We start from the raw sequence: 23008 nt of genomic DNA, 5'->3' as shown, positions 1-23008 counted from the left end.
TGCATTGATTAGCGGAATCCAAGAGGGACCATAGACAGGGTCTCCATAGTTGATTTTCGAAAGGATTAGCGATTGTGAAAGTAGCTTTTTTGTCTATATGGATAAAGAATTTTGAGAGTGGCATAGGATTTGATCATAAGCTGTTTCACATGTGCGTTGAATTTTAAATCTTGATCGAAAGTGATTCCCAAGTTTTTTGCAGAGTCAACCGATTTGAGTATTTGGTCACCTATCTTGAGTTCCATATGATCTTTAGCATATTGTCTTTGGTTTATGTTGCCGAAGGACATGATATGGCATTTTCTAGGATTCAGCTTCAAATTGTGTTTGCTCGACAGAGTTTTTATGACTTCAAGGTCATCATTTATTTGATTTTGGGATACTAAGATGTTATTAGGTTCGATACTATGGTATAACTGCGTGTCATACGCAAATGCTTGTACCTGACAATGCTTAATTTGAGAAAAAATATCTGCAGTTTAATGTGTAATGGAGGCAACAAAACGTTTTTTGGGATCAACAAGAGATATATTCTTCACGTTAGCTTGACCTGGAATATATTTATCTCTCGGAGGCCATTCTTTTACTTGATAATGGCTCTGTGTTGCGCTACTTTTCCAAAGGCAAAGAAAACAGCAAAAATTCGTAAATCCGCTCTGAAGACCTAGTAACAGTCCTATGACTTTTAGGTTAGGTCACCACATATTTGCCACTTATAGTATTATAACTTATTGCATTTAGAATAAGTGACATACTTTCGTGTGTTTCCTTCATGGCAACTGCATGTGCAAGAGGAATAGAGGGTCTTTTGTTACCATTATATGGAGCAGAACGGCTTTTAAACTTGTTTTAGACGCTGTATTGCCAGATTTTTAACAATTTCTTCAATTTAGGGGAAAAGCAAATTTGGAATGTCGTGTTTATTAAATTTTTGTGAAAAAAATCATGACTCAAAAATCTTACGTGTTAGGAAATTTCTACTATCATTTTCGCATTAAGGAACCAAAAATTAACAAACTGCGTCCGGCATTACAGTCGTAAATTGGCTGTAAACTACTGTTATGTATGTGTATGTGATTTCTCTCAGATTCTCATTCATGATTTTTTTTTCTTTCGAGTAGTCATTTAGACATAATAATTTGGTTTAATGAGTACAAAATCCGTCATTTGTTTTTGATGATTGATAACGAAATTCCATTCATTAGAGTAAAATAAATAAGAAAAGTAGGTACTTCGATCATAATCAAATTTGAATCAATAAACTGATACATAGATTTCCAACATTTTTATTTACGAACAGATAAATTATTCTGAAGTTGAATTTCATTATCGATCGCGAGTATAATAATCTTTAGAGCGTTTCTGCTATAAAACCTGATTGTTACGAGTATATCTCCACAGTTTATTTTGTTGGCGTTATTCAGTGAAACCTCACCATGGCTCTTGTGCCAACTGCTTTACCGACTCTGTATGAGTATTACAGAGGAAATGGCATACAAGCTGGATTGTCGGATAGACAAAAACATTTTACTCTCAATAATAAGGAGATAACTATATATAGTGGAGCTTTCCATTATTTTAGAGTACCAAGAGCGCATTGGAGAGACAGATTGCGACAAATGAAAGCTGCCGGTTTGAATGCAGTAGAAACATATGTGCCATGGAACTTGCACGAATTCGAAGAAGGTGAGGAAATGATATTATGGAATATTCGAAATGAATATTCCTTTTATATGTTCTTTCATTATCACAGCAAGTCAGCTAAGTGAAGTGAGTTCGATTCGATCAGACAAAAAAAATAAAGAAGTAATTTGGGTATTAGAGATGAATTCTTATCATTATGAGATTCATTCTGTTAAATAGAAAGGTTTTTGATTTTAAACTGCACAAAATGCTGTTTTTCATGAAAAATTTCAAAAATTCTTAGTTGACGTGCTTTTAGTCATTTTCAAAAATTCAATCTCAAATTCTGTATCACTTTTCATTTTGATAATGTTGACTTAAGAAAAAATCCAGTTACATAAAATAGGCCTGGCATTCATAACATTTTACATGTATTGTCCTGGTAAATAGGTCGTTTTTTCACGATGGAATTAGCATTTATTAAGAATATGTTTTTGTGATGCACTGTTTGGAACCTTTGGTGTAGTAATGACTATTACTGGAGTTCAATCACAACACCAAACCGTTATTTTTAACACTTCAACACGTGTTTCAATCACCAAGTAATCATATTCAAGATGGAGATTAAACTGTTTGATCTTCCTCTTGAAGATGATCACTTGGTGATTGAAACACGTGTCGAGGCGTTGAAAATAACAGTTTGGTGTTGGGATCAAACTCCAGTAATATTCATTGAAAGTATGTACCTGAATCAAATAATCTACGTCTGAGGTAACCTAACAGATAAATATCAAGAAAAAATCACTTCCCTAGACTCTTTAGATATTGGCCATTTATCTAAATTTTGAGAACTTGAATGTGAAAAAATATTTTGTTATTACCCCCTCGTTTACCCCCTCCTTTAATAATATAGTTAGGGAGCTAACTAATTTCATTATTCAATAATTAACAATCACAATAACTATATATATATATATATATATATATATATATATATATATATATATATATATATATATATATATATATATATATGGAACTAACAAATAATGGGGCTGAGCAGCAAATGAAAGAGTACTCTTTAAAGTTTGTCCAAGCTTTCGGAAATTTAATAAATTGTTTCCATCATCAGGGATGCTACAATATGATGGTGTAAGTAATATTAATATATAATTATGAGTGGTTAGACTTACAACTTTTTGAGGATGTTTCATACGGTGGTCATGTAAAATATTGGACACAACATGATGGATGAACATTGATACAATACATTTATAAAACTGGTTAAAGGATGTCTAATATTGGATAAAATATTTGTGAAAAACGTTACAGTTTAAAATTATTTTGAAGGAAGAATAATGTCACATGTCGAAATTTCACAAAACATTAATTTGGAGGGATTGACAGATAGTTGACATGACATATGTCAGTGGTTCTAGTGATAAAGGCTGTTACCAACTTTGACTTGTAAAGAATTGTTATGGAAATTTCTACCTGTGCAGCTTTATTCTTTTTTTATTTTTTTAAAAGTGAATATAGGATAATAACAATTGGATTGAAATATATAATACATTATTCTATTAATGAATTCATTGAAACATTGTTATATGGATTTTTATCTAACGTCAAAAGATAGGAATATATCTCACTAAGATGATTAATGTCAGTTTTTTTGTTGATGCAATTTTCATTTTCAGCAATGAATGCCATTTCAAGAAAGGCTCTTTTTGTTAAATGTGTTTCACTAGCTAAGACCTTAGTGGCATCAAAATTCATATGGTGGTCAAATTTATTGACATGTTCAGCTAAAGCACATCTTTCAGGATGGTGTCTACAGTCACTTTTGTGAGAAGTTATTCTGGAACTTAAAGTTCTTGACGTTTGACCAACATAGATTTTGTTGCAAGATTGACATGGAATACTATATATTACATTTATTCGAGAAGTAAGGAGGGGTTTATCTTTAACTCTGGTGTGTAAAGTTCTTATCGTGAGCACTGCTTTAGTGGCTATTTTAATATTTGGTAATTCATTGAAAATTCTAGAGAGTTTGGGAGTGATCTCCTTAATGAAGGGTAAAGTACTATAAAAAACTGGAGTTGGAGCAATATTAATTCCATTGTTATCAATTATATTTGGGTTTGGTGAGGTTATATTAATGTCTGATATGGATGAGGAATTGAACAAAATATTTTTTAACATACTCAAAGGATATGAATTATCCAGGAAAAGTTTAAGTAAAATATCAAGATTTTTTTTATGGAATTGGATGTCAGAGATTTTCAACACTCTATTTTTCATTTGTTTAACTAGATTCACTTTCATCGAGTATTTGTGATATGACCAGTAGTTGATATATCTTCCTGAACTACAAGGTTTTCTGTACCAATCTATCACAATATTATTATTGGTAGTTCTTATGAACCTTGTGTCAAGAAATGGCACGGAGTGGTCAGTGTCTTCTGCTTCCATAGTGAATTGAATGTAAGGATCATAGCTGTTCAGTGTGTCAAGAATCTCTTCAGTACAATCCATTGGTAATGCAACGATGATATCATCAACGTATTTTTTTAAAAAATGAGGTTTAAAAGATAAGACAGGTAATACTGTGTCTAAAAGGTCATCCATAACATATGCAGCTAGGATTGGTGAAATTGAAGCACCCATTGGTGTACCAAATGTTTGTTTATAAATTTTGTTATCGAATGAAAAATAAGTATTGTCAAATAGGAATTGAATAAGGTTAATGAAATTGTCTTCTGAGAGAGTACAATGCAATTTAATATTGTTCCATTGCTTGTGGATTGCTCTTATACACGCATCCTCATATACATTGCTGAACAGGGATACCACGTCCAAACTGGCTAGAATGTAATTAGGTGGTAATGAGGTGTTGTTAAATTTATTTGTTACCTCGAATGAATCTTTTATGTAGTATTCATTGTCAAAGTCATATGCCTTCGTCAAGATATTCGTTAACAGTGCAGCAATTTTTTCGGTAGGAGATCCTATCGAGGCTACAATTGGTCTTACTGAAAGTGTCGGTTTATGTACCTTGGGTAGAGCATAGAACTTTGGGGAAATACCGCTGTAGCTAGTCAGCTTCTTTCTCATCATTTCATCAATTTGATTTGATTCTCTTAGTTTTTTTATCAAGGAATTGGCTTTCGTTTGAATGGAATTGGTAGGATCTTTATTTAATTGTTTATAAGCAGAATTGTTGTTGATAATGTCATTAGACAATTGAATGTATTGATATTTTTCCATAACAACCGTTACATTTCCTTTATCTGAAAGAGTGAGGATCAAGTTAGGATTTTCTTTTAAAAAACATTTGGACTTAAAGAGAAGATTTCGATAAAGAGAAAACTTATGTTGTTGATTATGAATGTGATTAGTGATGATGTTAGTTGCTTTTGCTACTGCGATATTCCTCTGGGTAAGGTCAGAGATAGTGGAAGTGATGCAATCTATATCTGCTAAGATATTCTTGATGGGAATATCTTTGCCTATTATTGGTTCAATACAAAATTTTGGGCCTAAGGCCAAGAAAGAAGCAACTTCTTCTGGAATTGCTATGTCAGAAATGTTTTTTAACCATTTCGGATTGGTTTTTAATTTTAATTGTAAATTATGGAGTTTAAGATTATTTAACTTATTTAAATTTTTAAATTTTACTCTATGGAAAAGTTTGTTGTAGGCACGAAGTTGTTTGCCTTGAAAATTATGGAAGGTTAACTCATTGGTAAGAGAGATTATATTTCTACCTAGTAACGTTAGGGAAGATTGTAATTTAGTTATAAGTTTATGATTTGATGCAATTTCAATATTTATAAGTTTCACTCCTAACCTGTGATTTTGTTGTTTGGCATTATTGTGTGCTTCTTGTCTTAGGAGAAGGTTTTCGACTGGTCTTGTAGTAGCTGTAATGTGTAGCGGGAGGACATTATTTTTCCTGCACTGCAGCAAGAAGATCCTTCTATTGATTTCCTTTGCCAATTTCATCTTTGTCTTGGACCAACGCTTCAATTCCTGAACTGCTGTGTTACCAAATGTAGTAGCGATGTTATGGTAGAACCCCATGCCTGTAGATTGAGGAGAAGGTAATCGTTGCTGACTAGTTAGGAATGGAACTAACAAATAATGGGGCTGAGCAGCAAATGAAAGAGTACTCTTTAAAGTTTGTCCAAGCTTTCGGAAATTTAATAAATTGTTTCCATCATCAGGGAGGCTACAATATGATGGTGTAAGTAATATTAATATATAATTATGAGTGGTTAGACTTACAACTTTTTGAGGATGTTTCATACGGTGGTCATGTAAAAGGCATATGACGAAGGCATATGACTTTGACAATGAATACTACATAAAAGATTCATTCGAGGTAACAAATAAATTTAACAACACCTCATTACCACCTAATTACATTCTAGCCAGTTTGGACGTGGTATCCCTGTTCAGCAATGTATATGAGGATGCGTGTATAAGAGCAATCCACAAGCAATGGAACAATATTAAATTGCATTGTACTCTCTCAGAAGACAATTTCATTAACCTTATTCAATTCCTATTTGACAATACTTATTTTTCATTCGATAACAAAATTTATAAACAAACATTTGGTACACCAATGGGTGCTTCAATTTCACCAATCCTAGCTGCATATGTTATGGATGACCTTTTAGACACAGTATTACCTGTCTTATCTTTTAAACCTCATTTTTTAAAAAAATACGTTGATGATATCATCGTTGCATTACCAATGGATTGTACTGAAGAGATTCTTGACACACTGAACAGCTATGATCCTTACATTCAATTCACTATGGAAGCAGAAGACACTGACCACTCCGTGCCATTTCTTGACACAAGGTTCATAAGAACTACCAATAATAATATTGTGATAGATTGGTACAGAAAACCTTGTAGTTCAGGAAGATATATCAACTACTGGTCATATCACAAATACTCGATGAAAGTGAATCTAGTTAAACAAATGAAAAATAGAGTGTTGAAAATCTCTGACATCCAATTCCATAAAAAAAATCTTGATATTTTACTTAAACTTTTCCTGGATAATTCATATCCTTTGAGTATGTTAAAAAATATTTTGTTCAATTCCTCATCCATATCAGACATTAATATAACCTCACCAAACCCAAATATAATTGATAACAATGGAATTAATATTGCTCCAACTCCAGTTTTTTATAGTACTTTACCCTTCATTAAGGAGATCACTCCCAAACTCTCTAGAATTTTCAATGAATTACCAAATATTAAAATAGCCACTAAAGCAGTGCTCACGATAAGAACTTTACACACCAGAGTTAAAGATAAACCCCTCCTTACTTCTCGAATAAATGTAATATATAGTATTCCATGTCAATCTTGCAACAAAATCTATGTTGGTCAAACGTCAAGAACTTTAAGTTCCAGAATAACTTCTCACAAAAGTGACTGTAGACACCATCCTGAAAGATGTGCTTTAGCTGAACATGTCAATAAATTTGACCACCATATGAATTTTGATGCCACTAAGGTCTTAGCTAGTGAAACACATTTAACAAAAAGAGCCTTTCTTGAAATGGCATTCATTGCTGAAAATGAAAATTGCATCAACAAAAAAACTGACATTAATCATCTTAGTGAGATATATTCCTATCTTTTGACGTTAGATAAAAATCCATATAACAATGTTTCAATGAATTCATTAATAGAATAATGTATTATATATTTCAATCCAATTGTTATTATCCTATATTCACTTTTAAAAAAATAAAAAAAGAATAAAGCTGCACAGGTAGAAATTTCCATAACAATTCTTTACAAGTCAAAGTTGGTAACAGCCTTTATCACTAGAACCACTGACATATGTCATGTCAACTATCTGTCAATCCCTCCAAATTAATGTTTTGTGAAATTTCGACATGTGACATTATTCTTCCTTCAAAATAATTTTAAACTGTAACGTTTTTCACAAATATTTTATCCAATATTAGACATCCTTTAACCAGTTTTATAAATGTATTGTATCAATGTTCATCCATCATGTTGTGTCCAATATTTTACATGACCACCGTATGAAACATCCTCAAAAAGTTGTAAGTCTAACCACTCATAATTATATATTAATATTACTTACACCATCATATTGTAGCATCCCTGATGATGGAAACAATTTATTAAATTTCCGAAAGCTTGGACAAACTTTAAAGAGTACTCTTTCATTTGCTGCTCAGCCCCATTATTTGTTAGTTCCATTCCTAACTAGTCAGCAACGATTACCTTCTCCTCCTCTATATATATATATATATATATATATATATATGTATATATAAATAAATAGATAAGTACTCTTTGATCATTCCCATATTGATTTCAATTGAAGAGCCACCGGTATACAGCTGTTTCAGCATATTGGGCATCGTCAGTACCGGGCAGGCGGTCCTCGATTGAAGACAAAATGAGAAAAAAACTAAGAAAGTACTTGATAAAAATAGCTGCGTAAACGCAAGCGAAACATAAGTGGAACCACCTATTGGTGCGACACCCAAGTCAACTTGCCAAGTTGTCGGTTGATTGGTCAAACCACCAACACTGACATAAAAACTTGGCAAGTTGACTTTGGTGTCACACCAAAGGTGGTTCCACTTATGTTTCGCTTGCGTTTACGCAGCTATTTTTATCAAGTACTTTCTTGGTTTTTTCTCATTTTGTCTTCAATCGAGGACCGCCTGCCCGGTACTGACGATGCCCAATATGCTGAAACAGCTGTATACCGGTGGCTCTTGAATTGAAATCAATATGGGAATGATCAGAGAGTACTTATCTATTTATTTTTTATTTTCATGGAATTATTTTCCAGCAGCTATATATATATATATATATATATATATATATATATATATATATATATAGAGGAGAAGGTAATCGTTGCTGACTAGTTAGGAATGGAACCAACAAATAATGGGGCTGAGCAGCAAATGAAAGAGTACTCTTTAAAGTTTGTCCAAGCTTTCGGAAATTTAATAAATTGTTTCCATCATCAGGGATGAACTTTTTGAGGATGTTTCATACGGTGGTCATGTTGTGTCCAATATTTTACATGACCACCGTATTGTTGGTTCCATATATATATATATATATATATATATATATATATATATATATATATATATATATATATATATATATTTCAATATTAAATTCTACAAAAAGGATTTGAAGCTTTATATCTTCTATTAATTATCTGCGAGGGCTTTCGACAGTTGGTAGTACTGTCATCTTCTGGCACTCCTCAAACTGCAGTTTGAGGTTACATTGGTTCAGGTATGTAGACGATTGTCTCGTTTTCATGAAACTCAATTCTGATACAGCTAACAATCTTTCAAACAAAATCAGCTCAATTCACACTATTATAATTTTTAAGCTTGCGCTTGAATCAGATAATAAATTAAATTTCTTAGATTTGGCCATAAATAAATCAGATGAATTAGACTATAGTATCTAGTCACACACACATCTAGTCACACAAACTGACTATGTCATACCTTATTTTGTAATCACTCTTACTAATATAAAATGGCAGCCTTTTATTGCTACATTCACAGACTTCTCAGTGTTCCACTCACACACAGGAATCACAACACTGAGCTAAATATCCTCAAACAGATTGTTTATGCCCATTATCAGATGGACATTAAAAGTGATATATTTTTATTAACCGTCATGAATTATTTTTTTAAATAATGTTTGACATGATGAACAGTTTTAAGTTTAAGTCATGATTACTCTTTGATACGTCGAAACATGTTTCTTTCAAGGCGGGGGACATGTTCCTGCATATTTCAAAATTCTTGTTACGCCTCTGCTTCACCCCCTAATGTTAGTTATTTAAGAACAGATGCATCCGCTAGTCCTATTCTAGTCACTTTCGTTAGTCGATGAGTGCATTTCATACAGTTGTGTTGACTAATTTTTCACAATTAAATTAGTGTAATAGATCAACCATGCATCTATTCATTTCATTCGCCAAACATATATGGAAAAGTAAAATACATACAAATTAATACAAAATTCTACCTATTGTTATTGAATTTCATGTAGTTTTTACCGTTTATAATAACTTTCCGCTGAAATACTTATCCAATAACCTTCAGGTATCTTAAAAAACCAATTGAAATAATAAGAATGATTACAGGACATTTTGACTTTGGGAACGGTGGTTCTGAATTTCAAGACTTCCTCCACCTAGAGGAGTTTTTGAAAACATCTCAGGAGGAAGATTTATTTGCTTTGGTTCGTTCTGGACCCTATATCAACTCTGAGTGGGATTTTGGTGGAATGCCCAGTTGGATAATAAGAAAATCAACTTCTGTCAGAAACTCAGGAGACAAATATTTCCTTTCCTTTGTTAAAGCATTTTTTAACGTTTTGATGCCTATCCTAGCCAACCTCCAATTCCAAAAAGGGGGTCCCATCATAGCACTTCAAATCGAGAATGAATATGGAAGTACAAAAAGGGACGATCAAACGTATTTGCAGGTAAAGTCAAAAGTATATACTTCGTACGATTTCACATTGAATAAGTGATATATACGATCATTCAGAAATTTCAGCTAGGGAGGAAACGGGGTATTGATAAAAGTTATTTGAACAATTGATAATTTACAAAATAAAATCTGATTTGTGTGAGAAATATTTTTGTCAACGATATAACTGCATTATTTTTGGGAAGCACTATAAAGTGATTTCAACATTCTTTATATCCAAATGATGCAAACAAGTTTCACAAAAATTACTATGTTGAAGTTTTCAAGAGAGTAATGACTTCAATTGAATCTCAAGGTTTTTTATTTTAAAACCATAAACAAGATTATTCTACCTACAGAAAGGTTGAATACAAAAAAAAATGTCAATCATCCAGTTATAATTATAGTTAACCCGATAATGATAATTAGAATTCGAATTAAAAAAAAATATAGCATAATATGTAAATTATCCCGCAAAACTGAATTTATAGAAGAAGAATCTATTTCCTGAATCATTGATTTTATGAGAAAAAGAAACTTCTTGTTCTCTTGAAGAATAAAAAAAATCTTTTGTCGTATTTGTTGATGTACCTACCCGATTTTTTTAAGTTGATGAGTGCACTTGGATTTTTCGGTTTTACATTTTTTTCCTTAAACTTTTGAAGTAACGACAAAGTCGGAGTTACGGAAGATCTGTATTTGGAAGATGGTGGAAGAGGAGGCATATACTTTGTGCCTACCCCGGCGGCAGAATCAGATTTTCACGATTTGGCAGAGTTTCTTCTAATGACTTGAAGATAATTCACAAAATAAACTTATTTGTTCCGTTAATGAGCTGAACTCATTTGGTAGAGTTCGAACTGATGTTAGCCACAATAAACCCACTCAGATTGCAGTAAAGGGTCGAATAGACTTCCTCACTTCTTACTTCGAACCTATCCTACCCCTACATAACTTAAAGTCAATCTTAGTTAGGGGTAGACCCTTCAATGCAACCCAAAACGGTTTACTGTGGCTCACACCAATAATTCAAACTCTACCAAATGAGTTCAGCGTGTAACAGTGAGAGTTATATCTTGGTTGTTATTTCAATAAATGATAATGATATTAGATAGGCTCATATTCTGAAATGATATTGCAGGAATGAAAAATTAGATTGAAGAAAATCAATAGATGCCATAGAAACTGTAAATCTTCCACAAGAACTCACTTTTCATGTCTACGTGCCATCCATTTTTCCTTCAATTAATTAACCAATTACAACTACATCAGCTAATAGGGAAGATATGTTCCACCCATGTATAGAGAACAGAAATAGATATTCAGAAAACCGTTTCAGCTTCTTACATGGGACGATTTCAACTGAGGATTCTTTGACTCAACGAAACATTGAGGCTGAAAATATTCGTACCAGAAATGAGTTTCAGAAATGTATCTTAATTTTTTCGTTCGAATCGGGAATACCTATTGACTTTCACTGACCGTTCTTGAGTAATTATAGAAAAATCAATTTGTGATGAAAACGAAGAGCAGATGTAATAAGTAAATGATGATTATTTTTTGAATTATTCATTATGTAAATGTTGTTATTAGTATGCAAAATTTTATCTTTTATCGTCGACTAGCGATCCTATCCGGCTTCACACGGGTAGTAAATATGTATGTGTCGTTATGTCGGTCGGTAGCCAGGCGGTTCGACGTGGGTGCTTTGTTCACTCAGTCAATCGGCCGATGTCTGAGTCGATGGTTCAAGCCCCAGGCTGAACGCTCGATTTTCACTTGCTATCGTCCAACCCGTATTAGGAATCTCACGTTAAAAGGTAAGACCTCGTTAGTTTTGACTTCTGAGAGTAGTCGTTCGTAGAGGTGCGATAACTGGTTAACAGAAAAAAACATATTTAAAACATACTTGTTTTAAACATGTCACATCAGCTCATCCATGTAGAAGGTTAACATTTTCACCTGAAGCGTATGCGTTCGAAGTAGTATAAGGGTGGAACGTTATTGTCTTAGAAAAATCTAGAACAGGCCAGGACATTTGAGAGTATTTTTTTGAATCTTTTGAAATGTTTGGGAATAATCTATACTATGTCCATCTAAGCAATAGGGTGCTCCAAAACATTAAAATGCCTAAGGCACGTGATCTCCCACACAAGGCTGCTTGTACAGAGTCGCACTAAGTAACGACCGATTTTTTTTCATTAATATGCGGCTGGGTATAGGACATTTTTTTAGGTGGAGTGTAGGGACACAAATCAGCAGTTTTCTCAGCCGCATCATTACTTGACATTTTTAAAATTTTTAACTTGAAAATACCGTATTTGTACACACCACTGGCGTTAAAACGTAACTGTGGGGCTGAATGAATTGCTCCAGCCGATTGCAGTTAAATCTGATTGGCCATCGTAAGAAGGCTTTTATATATACCCAATACATGTTAATGTGTATGTTGACCATCCTTTGATAACGCATCTATCATTGTTTTGATTACTTTGTTTTTTGGATGGACAGAGTTTAAAAAGTTCGGGATTTCCCCGGAACATTCCAGATCATTGTGGATCAATCACGGGAGTTATATGGTGTAGTAGCTCTCTATCCACAATCTGTGAAGTTCTTATCAATCATTCAATCAAAATATACTTTATTGTCGAAAAAACTCTTGTTTTGTTGACAAAGTAGAATACACACGTACAGAAATAAAATTTAGGCAAAATACACACAATTATGTAAAATATAAATAAAATAAAATAAATATAAAAAATAGAATTGATATATAAACAAGCAGTATATAAACATATACATTTATCAATTATATATTTTATTCAATAGAATAAGTGTCGATGAATAAATAAAATATCAATCATAAAAATGTTATTTGAACATATCTAACTCAAGACATCAGAAAAGGAAAATAAGATCTCAACCTTTTGAATGATTCACTACCTAAAACGCAATTAAAATTATTCTTCAATACGCTTGTCGAACATATCGGTTTGTCGAATATATTTATTTGATGAGAATCAATATATATCCGTCTAAATATTTATCTTTCCAATTACCATGTCTTATGTGAATATTTTTCTAGGTAACAACACCTTTCAATCATTTTGCACAAAATATATCAATCAATACACTTAAACCTTCCTCTTGAATCACACCCCATTCATTGGTAAAAACCGTATGAAAATCCGTTCAGTGGTTTTTGAGTCTATCGCGTTTAGACAAACAGCAGCTAATTCATTATATATCTTAATGTACGAGTAAATTACATACACGCCCATAAAGAGTTATTTTCTCATTTTTTAATTTAAATGAAGTGACAAATCTATCTTTCTCTCAATTTTTCTTCAAATACCATATTTTTTTAATGATTTCTAGGCACTTAGAAAAATGATAATTGATCATGGCATAATTGAATTATTATATACCTGCGATCCACCTCGAAATGGGAAGCATGGAGCTATTCCTGACGTTCTACAAACAGCTAATTTTGCAGGGGATCCCAAAACCATGCTTGACATGTTAGTCGAAATGCAACCCAATAAGCCCAGAATGGCAATGGAGTCTTACACAGGATGGTTCGATCACTGGATGGATAATCATCACCATGGCGCTCCTAGCGCCTACAAAACGCAACTTGAGAATATTTTGGGATATCCCGCATCGGTTAACATGTACATGTTTGTAGGTGAGTAGAAAATCGTCAAGCCTAAAAATATGGTCATCCTTTGGGAAAAATAATAGGAAGGAAGTCACTCACGTATGTCTCCTGAACTGTCGATGGAGGCATGTACTTCAATCTGCTCAACAATTTTCTAGGAGCTTTTAGGTAGGCCAAGTAAATTAGTCCCATTTAACTTATACTCTTGAAAAGTTTTTGGGGCTCCTGAAAAGGCTCTTGTGTACCTCATTTCACTCTAGTTATCTGTATCGCATTAACAGGGTTTTTGTGAACTTTCGATGAAATCGTTTTAGCTGTTCTTCGGAATGTGTTATGTTTTTTATTGCGATAGCGACGCTCTGCTACCAAATTATGTTATTGAAAAGCTAAAGTCTGGACCGCTTACGTTCTACTAAGAAACTGGGTTGCTTATAGCTTTTGGAACTGTTTTTATTTTGTGAATGTTGTACAATTCCAAATACAATTATTTTCACAACTACGTGACGTTTTTCAATTATTTCAATAAACATTAGCGTTACAAAAAACATAAAAAAAGGGAACAAAATGAATGTTGATTTCTTCAAATTCTCAAACATGCCCCCCGCCTTGGAAGGCCTCACGTATTCTTCCAACATCTAACTGGAAACAGAATCTGGAAGTGGACATAACTTTACATAAGATCTCTTGATATCACCAATTGATGTTTTGATCGTAGCGACTCTGCTGACACCGTCTTTTCCGGGATATAGATGAATAATGCGTCCCAACTTCCATCTCAAAGGAGATAAATTATCTTCCTTTATCAAGACCAAGGAACCAATTTTCAATTCTCCCTGGGACGATTTCCATTTAGTTCTCTGTTGGAGTTCGATGAGCCGGGGTAAGAGGATTTAAATCCTCAGGATCGGAGGAAATGGGAAAAAGGGGCCGTGAGTTTAATACTGCCTCTACCTGCACAAGAACTGTGTTTAACTCTTCGAAAGTCGAATGCGCAAAGCCAACAACCCTTTTTAGATGAGCCTTACTTGATTTTATTCCAGCTTCCCAAATCCCTCCGAAATGAAGTGAATAAGGAGGAATCAAATCCCATTTTATATTGAATTCAGACATTTCATTCTCTAACTCGTTTTTATGATCTGACAAAAATTTACCCAATTCTTTCAAATGAGATCTAGCAGAAACAAAGTTTGAACCATTGTCGGAAAATAAATGAGAGGGTTTTCCGCGACGAGCCATGAACCTTCTAAATGCCATTAGAAAATAATCTTTGGTTAAGTCTGAAATCAATTCTAAATGAATCGCCTTTGTGGCAAAACAAATAAAGAGTCCTATATAACACTTATTGAGTTTTGATCCTCGACTTTTACGATCTTTGACCAAAATAGTACCCGCGTAATCAATTCCAGTAGTATTAAAAGGCGGAGCTGGCTGTAGACGAGACGCGGGGAATTGATCCACGAGTGGCTGTATCCCTATTGGTTTAGTGCGAAAACATTTGACACAATATCGTATTACTTTTTTAGCAAGGATTTTTCCACCAATGGGCCAATACCTTTCTCTCAACGATGCCAATAATTGCTGTGGACCACAATGCATGAGTATGGAATGTTCATGCTCGAATATTAATGTAGTCAGATGGTGATTAGCACTTAATATGATTGGATGTCTTTTATCGATACTGTACAATGAATTTCGTAATCTACCTCCGACCCTCAGAATACCGTCATCATCAAGGAATGGGTTGAAATTCTAAATTTTAATATTTCTGATACTTTCTTTCTTTCTTTGTTTCCTGTCATGATCTGAATTTCATTATAAAATGAATGTTGTTGAGCTAATTTTAAAAGTGTTTTAAAATCCTTATCAATCTCGAGTACGGATAATGTACTGAAATTGCGGGACTGCACATTCTTTTGGCAGTTTGACTCAAATCTGTTAATCCATGACACAACTCTTTTTAGTTTGGAAAGGTTTTCAAAAGAGAAGGTTTCAAGATTTTGTACTCTGAATAACTGAATTTCCTTTTTTAAGTCTGGTAATTCATTTGTTTTCAATGAATTAACTTTATTTGGCCAATCCTCACAACCTTTTGAAAGCAACAATGGACCATGCCACCACAGCTGAACATTCGCTATTTCGTCAGGCATCAATCCGCGAGATAAGGTATCCACCGGATTTTGACTGCTAGGAATATGATGCCAAATGTCACTATTAGTTAGTTCTTGTATTTTTGCTAATAAATCATTCTGAATTGTTGGTCCTACTAGCTGAATATTGTTTAGTGAAAACCACTGCTTGTTGGAACAGAAGCATCAAAAACAACACGTAGTTTTGTGGTAATGCTATCTTCCTTCAACACGGCATGATGAGGCATGTAGTAACAGAATTTTGAGAAAATATTAGCATCACCTTGTTTCATTTTACTCATGTGTCCTAAAAGTTCATATTCTTTCATAAATTTTATGTATTCTTCCCTCAAATTGAGTTGCCTTTGAAATTTACGTTCTAAAGAATGAAATCGGTACTTTGCGTGTTCGTAAGAATCGTAAGTTCGTAAGTTTTTCCAAGTCGTCTTTAAATGGCAATTTCACTACAAATCTGCCATCATCATTGCGCAATATATTTTCTATAAAATGATTTTCACAAGCCATCTCATCTTTTGACCACATTTTTTCATCTGTACATTCTTCTAACTCCCAAAAACGCGATAATTGAAATTGAATATCGCGTATTTGACTAAAATCATTCTTCTTATTTGTTTAATTTGAAAACTGAACTTTATTATATGGACCGGAAACAATCCAGCCCAAACGTGTTTTTTGCAGGACAGGTTGATTATTTCCTAACGAAATCTGACCTTCTGCCAACAAATTCCAAAACAAATTAGCCCCAATAAGCATGTCTATTTGGCTTGGTTCATGAAATGACGGGTCACCTAAAATCAGGTTTTTAGGAATATTCAAGCCTTCAATGTTGAGAGATACACTCGGTAACTCACTGAGAATATGAGGAATAACTAAACATGTAATATCTTCAGAAAATTCATTGTGAAGAGATTGAATTGTTAAATTACATTTTTCTGTTATATTTAAAGTTGATTGACTTATTCTAGAACCTAATAAATTAATTGGATTAGTGATTAAATTCAATCGTCTACATATATTTTTTGTAATATAACTTGATTGTGATCCTGAATCTAACAATGCACGAACTGTATGAGAAACTTTGTTCGCATCTGATACTTGAACATATATGCTGTAGACAAAAGGATGTGTGAATCTGACACCCGAGAAGACAAAGTTGAAACATTATTATTGGATGGGTCCTCGTTATTAACATCCAATTCATTTGAAACATGTTTTTCGAAATGTAATAAAGTATGTTTTGAGTTGCATTTTTTGCAAGTTCCCCGACGACAAACATAGCTTTTATGTCTGGGTCGTAGAAAATTCAAGCATTATTTCAAAGCTTTTGATTTCTCTAATCTCTTGTCAACCGGCAATTGCAAAAATTGAAAACAATTTTGTATGTAATGTTCTTTGCTACAAACTTTACATTTGAACTTAATATTATCGGTTGCGACGAAATTTTTAGATATTTTGGCTTTAGCAGATTTTTCAAGTTTATTTACCTCCAAAGTTTCTAATAAATCAGCTCGTGATTTTAAAAATATTTTAAGGTCATTTAATGCCGGTAAATTGTTATACGCTTTATATTCCTCCCACTCGCGTAGTGTAGAGGAATCTAATTTTGTTGTCACTAAATAAATTATTAGTGTATCCCATTTATCCGTAGGTTGTTCGAGCTGTTCCAACGCTCGCATATGTTTTGAAACAGTATCCATACATTTTCTTATGCCATCTGCTAATTCCCTAAATAAAGCCTTGACATGATTCTGAACTAGTATTCTATTATTATTAAAGCGCTCAAGCATAGCTTTCCACGCCACTGCATAGTTTTTTATGTAAATTCAAGAGAACCTATAACCTGAGTCGCGCCTCCAGCCAAAGCCGATCGAAGATAATGAAACTTCTGAATGTCAGTTATACTTACATTTTGGTGAATTAAAGATTCATAAGTATCGCGAAACTCCAACCAATTTGCATACTCTCCACCAAATGTAAACTTATAGTAGGTAATTTGACATTGAAGTTTTGGTTTGAAATTGAATTATTCGCCAATGGCTGAGAAAGAATTGAAGAATGAGAAGAGACATTATCTTGATTACAAAGAATTTCAAAATCTTTTATCATTTTCTTTGCAATTGAAGTAAGGTTGTAGAAAGAGTCTTCAAATGACTGTCTTTCGGAAATTTTACTTTCTAACTCATCTGTCGAACACTCAATGACAGATCAAATTCAATCATAGTTTGTTCAATTATTTTTAATCTATCTTTTAGTTGAATGATATCAAGATCTGAAATGCCTGACTTCCCCTTCAAATTATCCACATACTTAGAGAATATAGTTAACTTTGCCTTTAATGAACCCCGTTTTCTATTGTTTTCACACATCTTGACTGAACTTTGACAGCGAATCGTATATAAAGAGCAAACACAGTTCCCAAGCTGACCAAAACAGTGCTTAAAGGAAACAGTATGACGATAATAAGGATAGGAATGGACTCACTTTATAAAAGGTTTCGAAGATCTCGCTATGGGCACCGTCCTTGCAGCGAAAGCTGGATGGGCCGGTTACCTGCGGTCTACTAGTTGTCTTGTTTCTGCTGATAAATCATAAGCGATGACCAGCAACGACGCTCTGCTACCAATTATGTTATGTTTTTTTTGCGATAGCGACGCTCTGCTACCAAATTATGTTATTGAAAAGCTTACGTTTACACTTACGTTCTACTAAGAAACTGGGCTGCTTATAGCTTCTAAAACTGTTTTTATTTTGTGAATGTTGTACAATTCCAAATTCAATTATTTTTATAATTAAGTGACGTTTTTCAATTATTTAAATAAACATTGGCGTTACAAAAAAATTAAAAAAGGGAACAAAATAAATGTTGATTTCTTCAAATTCTCAAACAGAATGTTATGGAATCTTTTTAGTACCAGCACTTGCACTTGCAGTGCTACCACTAGAGTAGTTAGATTTCTCTCCTTAATTCAGCCATTAACAACGACTGCTACTTCTACTTGTCTTTTTATAACTTGTAACTGGAAAAGATGTTACTACGAATGATGAGATTGTTCACATGCTAACAAAAGAACTTTACTCAAGAGATACATTTGTTGATCCTTTGGCAGGCTCTAGTTGTTGTTTCAGTTTTTTCTATGCTATCCTACGTTACCAAGTCACACTTCATGTGAGATTTTCACTAGACAGTTTGCAATATCCCAACATGTGTTTCGCTGTATAATAGCTTCCACAGGCTTGTTCATACTGCCTTCTGTTTTTTTTCAGTTTTTCTTTCCTTTCGCTGCTTCTTCAGAGTTTTGGAAGAATTTTCGTGAAGTGTTAACGTCATTGATGTTGCCATACCCAACCTTATGAATATCCATGAGTCATCCCAACTTGTCTTTAAAATCTTTGTGAATTTGTTTCTTTGCATTTTTGTCAGTTACGCGACTCTTGTAGACTTTACCATGTAGTAAAATCTCACCATCAAGCCATATAGTAAAGGCTCACCATTAAGCCATTCGTGGTCTTTTTCTAAGAAACGACTTCCTGTACTACAAGCAAGCCATTTACGTTTATATACCACTTTAAAAGTATAAACGACTTTTTGAAGTTCATCACGTTTTTCCGGGGGGCAATTGGTTTTTTCAACAAATTTTTCTTCCAAATCCTGGAGCTTTCTGTCAAGCAGTCGCTGTGGACTTGCTCAACCAAGCTCGTGCAGTTTTTTTCTTGTCATAGATATAACAGAAGATCCACAATCTGTAACAATTGATAAAATATCACTTAAAACTATAATTTTGCGTAAAATTCAACAGAAAAATTCTATGAAATGTGAATACTTGTGAATGATTTTGCTTCATAAACTTATTCTAGAAATTTTGAAGTGTCATGAAATGTAAGTATCATTTTGTTGCAATTAGTTGCACATGTTTGAAATATCCATGATTGTTGAAGAATGACGGAAAATACAAGTTTTTTTCATACAAATGATTTTACTCTGTATAATCGAAAATAAAGCTTATTGAATAAAACTTATGTATCTTAAAATATAGTACATACCTTGTCCAACAATATCCATAGCAATTTTTTTCACCAATATAACACAAATTATAAATTAATAAATAAGCAAACAAATGAGATTTAAGGGGTTATTTAAAACAAACACATGCGTAGTGAACAAACGCTAGGTTTCAACTGCTCTCATGTCACAAATAATGGACATACACAGGTAACGATGGTCACAAAGGATGACCCATTTATCTACCTATCTTAATGTCCATCATTACCTGTGACAATTGAAGTTGACAAATTTCATTTTTGGACAGGTTTTAGGTGATTTTACCCTGTGTGCGTCGTGGCAGGCATCGGTCATTAGTGTCCCTTGTTGCCGTCGAGATACACGACAGAGAATAGCTTGTACTGATTCTGTTTTGAAGACTATGTTTTCGACGATACCACTATACATACTAGATATATATTCTTCTTTGTTAGATTCTATACAAAATTATTAATGAAATTTTCAATTTTCATTTCAGGAAGTACTAGCTTTGGTTTCATGAGTGCTGCGAGTATGTCAAGCCATAACAACAATTCGGGTTTATTACCTGATACTACTAGCTACGATTATGATGCACCAATATCCGAACATGGAGCAACATCAAACAAATATGAATTCATAAAAGAAGTCATAAATGCCCATAATAAAGTCAAAACCAAAATTCCAAACCCACCAGTCCTGAAACCCCTTGTTAAATATGCTGACCTCAGACCTGAAGGGCAATTGCTCATTTCAAACGTGGTGGATCGATTTGGAACCAAAATAGCTAGTAAAGATGTTATTCCTATGGAAAAGCTTGATATCAACCATAATTCAGGCCAAAGTTTTGGATATATTGTATATCGTAAAACCAATCTGCATATTTCAGCACACAGTGTTCTCAAAATTTCCGGTTACGTACGAGACACAGTATTAGTGTTGATAAATGGTCAACTGGTTTCTCCACCTCCAAAAAATGAAAGTGACGTGAATGGTTTCGGTTTCTGGAGGTTACATGATTCTACTTTGACTCTGAGTAACATAGCGCTTGAAAGAGCAACACTAGATCTAGTTGTTGAAAATTTTGGGAGAAATACTTTGGGTGCGATAATTCCTAAAGGTCTCACTGATCCTGTTTACCTAAATAATGTTAAGATCACCGATTGGCAAATTGTACCACTCGAATTCAAAAAATCCTGGAATAATGCTTTGAATGGGTGGCACCCGGTAAATGGAAGAGACAAGGTCTCAGCACTTTATAAATTCAAGTTGAATATTGAAGATGAACCCTCTGATACTTATTTGGATATGCGTGATTGGAAAAAAGGTATAACTATTGTGAATGGTTTTGTATTAGGAAGATACTTCTTTGTAGGACCCCAACAGGCGCTATATTTACCAGGACCATTTCTGAGAAGAGGAGACAACGATATAATTGTTTTCGAACATTACAATGCTCCAAGTATATTGAAATTTTCTGAAGATCAAATATTTGGAGGACCTACGCATGATTGAGTTAAATAAACTGATCTTAAATCTTATTTATCTAATAGTCGTTGAACAGTAATTATATAAAATTCAACCTCATACTATATTATTTCTATATCATACTCTCTATATAATAGATAGGAGTGTTAAAATTTCCCGAAGGAAGATTGAAATGTGTATAGTAATTAATTAATTAAAAAAAATATGAACAAAATATCTTCAATTGGAATAGACATTTCGAAAGTATTTATTTTTGAAATAGATGAATCACTTCAGTTGAAATATTAATTGAAAGTAAAACTCTGCCATAGGAAGGTTGAAACTTTCTTTGATAATATTTTAAATGTTGTGAATTATATTAATGAAATTCCAGAATTATTTCTGGTTTGAAAATCATTTAAATGTTTATCAATATTTAGTAGCAAGACATATATTTCACTGAGGTAATCAATGTCTGATCTTCTATCAAGGCAATTATTTCCAGTTGATAAAATTTTTGTTGGACTATAATTCAACAAAAATTTCATCAGCTGGAAGAAATATATCTAAAAAATTGTTTTTGGAAATGTCATTTATATTACAATCCAAAAATTGCCTGAATAAAATATCAGACATTGATCACCTCAGTGAAATCTATGCCTTTTCATTAGACATTGACAAAAATCTACATGATTTCCAAACCAACAATAATTCTGGTTTTTCATTAACATAATTTAATAACATTTTAAATATTTTCTCTTTTAACAAACTTCCAACCTTCCTATGGCAGGGTTTTACTTTCATTTAACAACTCCTCTTCACGTGTTTTCCTCAAGACTAATGAGGATGTTGTCAATTAATTAACATATTTGATTTTTTTTTGATTTCTCATTGAGTTACTTACAGAACAGCAGATGTCTCTGATCACAATTGCACCAGAATAGTTCCCTTTTATTCCATAGTTTTATCATCTACAAACAAACACACCTTTTCAAACTGAATTACATGACAGCTGACATTGTCAATTGTTTTGTGTCTCTCTCTTTTTTCTTCAACCACATGATTTTTACCGGTAATCCATAATTTTAAAACAACTAACGATTTTTAGTAAATAATTTTAATACAATTTTCTTCTTTGTATCCAGTTAGAAGTCAACCTCTTTCAATTTAATGACTTGTTTCTTGTATTGACATGTTTCAATTGTTTAAATGTAACATTCTTTTCGACACGGCCAACCTCACTAACAGTAAGTTGTGACATTTCATATTAATAATTTTTATATTGTATCACCATCATACAAATTTTGTAGCTTTTCCCTGAAGATGATAATGAACTTCATCGAAATATTGGAATAACTTGTGTTATAAGAATACATTTTCGTTCTGCTGATCATCCAAAGATAATTCCCAAGTTTTGTGTATATATATATGGTTTTTCACATTTTGTCTTCAATCGAGGACCGCCTGCCCGGTACTGACGATGCCCAATAGGCTGAAACAGCTGTCTACCGGTGGCTCTTGAATTGAAATCAATATGAGAATGATCAGAAAGTACTTA

The 23008-nt window shown here is 33.2% G+C and overlaps 1 protein-coding gene across 1 annotated transcript; it reads left to right on the top strand.

Moving 5' to 3' along the window:
* The first annotated feature begins 1329 nt into the window (after positions 1-1329).
* LOC111515073 (beta-galactosidase-1-like protein 2) lies at positions 1330-21568 on the top strand. The gene is made up of 4 exons (XM_074172921.1): positions 1330-1686; positions 9827-10170; positions 13536-13845; positions 20483-21568. The coding sequence occupies exons 1-4, from the start codon at positions 1437-1439 to the stop codon at positions 21496-21498; spliced, it is 1920 nt and encodes a 639-aa protein (XP_074029022.1). The 5' UTR covers positions 1330-1436; the 3' UTR covers positions 21499-21568.
* Positions 21569-23008: the final 1440 nt, after the last annotated feature.

The sequence above is a fragment of the Leptinotarsa decemlineata genome, unplaced genomic scaffold (assembly GCF_025532065.1).
Source record: "Leptinotarsa decemlineata unplaced genomic scaffold, Ldec_3_MD MMD2_tig00000199_RagTag_RagTag, whole genome shotgun sequence".
Classification (NCBI taxonomy): domain Eukaryota; kingdom Metazoa; phylum Arthropoda; class Insecta; order Coleoptera; family Chrysomelidae; genus Leptinotarsa; species Leptinotarsa decemlineata.
The sequence above is the reverse complement of the archived record's forward strand: the minus strand, read 5'-3'. Positions and strand labels throughout refer to the sequence as shown.